Source organism: Penaeus chinensis, chromosome 6 (genome assembly GCF_019202785.1).
Source record: "Penaeus chinensis breed Huanghai No. 1 chromosome 6, ASM1920278v2, whole genome shotgun sequence".
Taxonomy (NCBI): domain Eukaryota; kingdom Metazoa; phylum Arthropoda; class Malacostraca; order Decapoda; family Penaeidae; genus Penaeus; species Penaeus chinensis.
Genome location: NC_061824.1, coordinates 21,569,781 through 21,575,538, shown reverse-complemented (window position 1 = coordinate 21,575,538; position 5,758 = coordinate 21,569,781). Strand labels below are relative to the sequence as shown.

The 5,758-nt window shown below is 32.5% G+C and overlaps 1 protein-coding gene across 1 annotated transcript in view; it reads left to right on the top strand.

Annotated features, from left to right (window-relative positions):
* The first annotated feature begins 6 nt into the window (after window positions 1-6).
* Window positions 7-5,758, top strand: part of LOC125026501 (circadian locomoter output cycles protein kaput-like) — a 12,010-nt gene continuing 6,258 nt past the window's right edge. Inside the window, exons 1-6 of the mRNA XM_047614987.1 lie at window positions 7-130; window positions 515-722; window positions 1,529-1,635; window positions 2,635-2,785; window positions 2,982-3,084; window positions 4,090-5,698. Of these exons, the coding sequence (XP_047470943.1) occupies window positions 46-130; window positions 515-722; window positions 1,529-1,635; window positions 2,635-2,785; window positions 2,982-3,084; window positions 4,090-5,698 (2,263 nt within the window). The 5' untranslated portion in view covers window positions 7-45. The remainder of the gene's footprint in view (window positions 131-514; window positions 723-1,528; window positions 1,636-2,634; window positions 2,786-2,981; window positions 3,085-4,089; window positions 5,699-5,758) is intronic.

The window sequence follows — 5,758 nt, the reverse complement described above, 5'->3', positions numbered from 1 at the left end:
CACGGAAGACCAGGTCGTTATGAGATCATTCACATTGTTGGCCAGATGAAACCAATCCCCCAAGCAGAGGTCCCAGTGCCCTCTCCAAGTATGTCGGCATCATCACCTGAGACAGCCAGTACCTCAAGCAGTAAGTCCAAGGAAGCATATAATTCCCTTAAATGCTAGCATATTTGTTGTCAGTTTTAAGGTTAATGGGTATGAAATAAGTTTTATAAACTTTTCAACAAAGTTATTTGACATATAATGTATCTTTTTGATCTTCTGTAAGCAATTCATTCTTATAACTTGAAACCCATAATTTGATATTATTATGTCATATTCAGTTAGTTAGTAAGTTTTTATTAAATATTTCTGTCTCCATTTTTCTCTCATTTGATAACAGTAATGCATTTCCTTTGCTGAGTCCTGTATTTGCCCTTGTCTTCCAGTCTATCCTCTTTCCTTTTCTCATATTTCCCATTTATTGAATACAAAAGAAGTATTGCTGGAATGGATAATCATTTTATCCCAGAGCATGGCGATGATGACGACAACGAAGAATCAGACGGGGATGTGCAGTCTCTGAAAGTTGCCAACAGAACTGGTACACATATGCTAGTCAGTTTTGTGCGGGTGGTAAAGGACCGACCCATTACGGAGCTCTCCCTAGTTGACTCAACTCAAGAAGAGTACATTACTAGGCATGGCACAGATGGGAAGATACTCTATACAGATCACAGGTACGTGAGGTGGTTGTCAATTTTCCTTTTTATGTTATTAAGAAAAAAAAATAAACATCTTTTTCCAGTCATGCCAAAACTTATATATATGGCAGATTTTACTGTATATTGGTACTTCTTTTGTAAGTCATAATTGTATATAAAGAAATACTTATACTATATACTACAAATCCTTAATGTTGTTAACATAGAATTAAATTTAAAAAGTGTTAACTTCTTGTACAAGTTTAACCCAATGCCGATGAGCACAGCATGTATGTACTTACCATGCTCACTGTGAGTTTACTTTTTTAATTGTTTTTACGCATAGATGGCTACACTTATACTCAGTCACCAATGAGCCAATTACGAGTACTGCCTGTCTCGCCAGTTTACCCTTTACCTTGATTCACAAAAATGTTTTACATTATCTTCTTTTACTGTTACTAATGTTTATAACATTATAGTAATTATGATTTCTATAATGAAAATAACACCATCAATATTCATAGCATTAGTAAAAGATATGTTTTTCCCACCAATTCAAGGAATGGTGAAATTAGGTAAGGTCACAAGGTCTACTAATTGACTCCTTTGTGGCTAAGCACTGGCAGAGCCATCTATGTGCAGAGACATTTCACAAAAATATAAAGAATGAGGATAGCATTTTCCCCATTTTTTGTTCATTTTCCCCAGTGGCATGTTAATCTGTTTTATAGTTTATCATAAATTTAATATTTTTTGACATGATATTTCTCAAAAGAAAATGTACCTTTAGTTTCTGATGTGATGTTTGGCATTTTATTCATTGATTGTATCTTTTACAGAATATCGTTTGTAACGGGGCTAATGCCATCCGAAGTTCTTGGTACTTCAGCGTTTAATTATATGCACCAAGATGACATGCTCTGGTCAGTGGTGGCACAGAAGCTCAGTAAGTTTATGTGGAAGGTGTTTGTTTTAGCTTTTCTCAGAGTAGCTTTTTTGGAAACAGATTTGAAATAAAAGATGTGTTAGATTTGAAGAATAAATATGATGAGTGGAAGTTTTACACTTTTAAAATGACAGATATTTAGGTATAACTCTAATCTGATAACATTTTGAAAATTGCGATTATATTCAATATTATATTTACTAACAGTGTAACTAGTAATTACCTCTTGAACACCCGTCGATGAGATGAATTATGTTTAGTTATTAATGTAGAGGGTCTCTCTCTCTCTCTCTCTCTCTCTCTCTCTCTCTCTCTCTCTCTCTCTCTCTCTCTCTCTCTCTCTCTCTCTCTCTCTCTCTCTCTCTCTCTCTCTCTCTCTCTTTTTTTCATTGAAATAAAGGATCTGTTATATCTACCTCATTAATTACACTGTAATCATTTACTTTGTTTTAGACTAAAATTTGAGGTGTTATTATGATTTATAAGTAATATTATCTTTATTGGGGTTATCATAAGATTATACTAAATGAAAAAAAAAGTATATTTCAAGTATATTAGCCCACTGTTGCATGGATAGAAAGAATACATGCCATGCCCACTGTCCTTTGCTATTGATTGTCTATATATATAGATTGCTCCAAAAGTGCTTAATCACCATGGAGTCAATTACTAGTCCTATCTAGCTCATCTGTTTACCCTTTTCCCTGATTTTTGGAAAGACTTTTATTTATTGCCACTAGAATTGTCGATGACATTATAATAATCATTATAACCACAAATTTATGAATAGTATTAGAAAAAAAAATCCCAAAAACTCAAGAAAAGGGGAAATCAGATGAGGACATGTAGACTTACAATTTGGCTCCTTGGTGGCTGAGCACTTGTGGAGTCCTGACCTTTGTCAATGACCTTTTTTTGTATGCAAACAAAATTCACAAAAGCAAATGACAGTATACTCTATAATGATGATGCACTCTGAATAGTAATTATCTTCAACAGTGCTCACAAGTAGCCAAGGTCAAGGGGTTGTCTCGTACAGACTTAGGTGCAAAGATGGTACATATGTCACCTTAAGAACAAGAGGCTTCCTGGAATTCAATAAGCAAAAGGGACAAGTGGATTCCTTTGTGTGTATAAATACAGTTTTAAGGTAAGTGCACGCATGTATGTATGTAGGGAGGGATATGTGCCTAATATATATGCAAGTGTACAAACATATTTTTTCCATGTGTATGAGTGCTTGGAAACATGCACAATGCACAAGCAGTAGTGGATAAGATGTAATCTAAAAAATAAGTAATAATAACATTAATTTGAAATATATTAAAGAAATCTACTGTTTCCAGTGTGAAAGATGCTGCATCAGAGATCAAGAACCAGCGAAGGAAACTGTTACCAATGATAACTTGTCAAGAGTCAGATGAACATCTTAATTCAATATCTTCATCGGTAAGCCATATTTCTCCATTTAGTCATTTATTTATATTATATTATTAATATATTGATAATGAGAAACCAAACATTTATGTATATACTGTATATATACATATATATGTGTATATATATATAAATATATATATATATATATATATATATATATATATATATATATATATATATGTATATATATGCATATATATATATATATATATATATATATATATATATATGTATATATGTATATATGTATATACACATATATATATATATATATGTATATATATGTATATATGTATATATGTATATATGAATATATGTATATATGTATATATACATATATATATAATATATATATATATATATGTATATATATATATATATATATATAAATAATGTATATATATTATATATATAATGTATATATATATAGATATACATATATATATACATATACATATATATATACATATACATATATATATATATATATATATATATATATATATATATATATATATATATATATATATATATATATATATATATATATATATATATACACACACACATATACATACATATACATATATGTATACATATATATATATACATATATATATATATATATATATACATATATACATATATACATATATATATACACATATACACACATATATACATATACATATATATATGTATGTATGTATGTATGTGTGTGTGTGTGTGTGTGTGTGTGTATGTGTATATATATATATATATATATATATATATATATATATATATATATCTATATATATATATATATATGCATGCGTGTGTGGGTGTGTGTATGTGTGTGTGTATATATATATATATATATATATATATATATATATATATATATATATATATATATATACACATACACACATACACACATACACATACACATACACATTCATATACATATACATAGATATACTTGTATATACAAATATTTAGTGATCATTAATCACAATTTTTTCTTTCCAGTTTCCTCCAGAGATGGTGATGATGCTAAAACAGTTGATTAATCCAGATATAATTCAGAAAATGATTAACTCCGTAGAACAACCAGAAATTGATTCTGAAGGACCTGGTAAAAATATGCTTGGTGACGTTTCCACATGCTCAAGTTCGGTCAGTTCAAGAAGTTTACAGCCTGAAGGTGAATCAGAATTTAACTGGCAAGGCCCAGGAAACAAGAGGCCAAAGCTACAACCTCATAGTGATTCCTCCACTAAATGCTATAGTGAGAATATACGAAAAGTTCAAGTTGATAATGATGGATTTGGCTTTGAAGAGGTTAAAATATGCAGCATTACCAAGAAACAAAGACTAAATGAATCTTTTACAGAGGTATCAACAAAAAAATTTAGTTTTCAAAGAGAACTTACAGGTTCAGATCCTACGCAAACTGATTATAGCCCTAGATCTGTTCATGAGAGCATACAAAGCAAAATGAGCAAGCAAGTTACAACTGCATTTGCATCAGGAACAGGAATGAATCAGGTATTACCAGTTGATAGTAATCAACAGCAAGATTCTTCAAGCCTTCCATATCCTTTAAGCCCTCAAGATAAAGAGTTTGCTGGTATGGCATCTGCAGGGAAATTCAGTGACAGTAGGGTTGGTAATCATCTTTCTTCATGGATGCAGCAAAGCAGTAGAAGTCCAAATTTACTCTCCCCAGAGTGTTATCCTCAAATTGATGCTGTTAATCAGCCTGCAAAAAGTCCAAACTCAGGTAGTAATATACCATCCCCGAGATACGTAGACCAAAAAATTATTCCTTCTCCAAGACAGTTTGACCAGAGCAGGAGTGGAAGCATTCCCTCCCCAGGAAGCTGTGATATGTCTATTCCTTTCCAAAGTGCTGGAATGAGTCAGTCCCCTAATCCCTGTGACCAAAGAAGTCAGACTTTATCAGCTGGTTCTTATGATGAACGATGCACAAGTTTGCAGTCTCCAAACCCTTGTGTTGGAAGTTTGGCATCACTTAGTCAATATGACCAAAGAGGTGGTAGTTTATCTTCATCTGGTCATTATGATGAGAGAGCTGGACACATGACCTCTCAAGGTGTATATGACCAGAGAGGTCAAAGCATGCCTGTTACTAGCCAGGGTGATCAGAGAGGGCGGAATATGGCTTCTGATCAATATGACCAGAGAGATGTAAGCTTGCCACCAAGCCATTATATAAAACCTTCGAGTATGTACCATCCAAAAAGTTCAAGTATGCTTTCCCCAGGAACCCAGAGTATGAATGTTTTACATCACAGAAATCACCAGGTTAAAAGTGAAGCCAATATCACATCTGGAGAACAGCTATTTGAATCACAAATCCAAATGTGTCCTCAGTACATCCAAACTCCTACCACTAGTTCTATCCCCTTACAACAACAACCTCAGCAATATGGACAAAAACAGTTTTCAAAACCAGTTCAGGGCATGTCCAGTTCTGACCTGGGACATTCCAGCTACCTCTCCACAATGCCAGATTGCAATATACAAACAGGAGTCTTGCAGCAAAACCAGTCAAGATCAGACCAGCAAACTGCTTCCATGAACATGAGTATTGTTCAGTCATTTCCGTTTGTAGGTATGTAGCCAGGGCTATCTTTGCTGTGCCAAAGGCTTTTTCATTATATTGCTTCTTCAG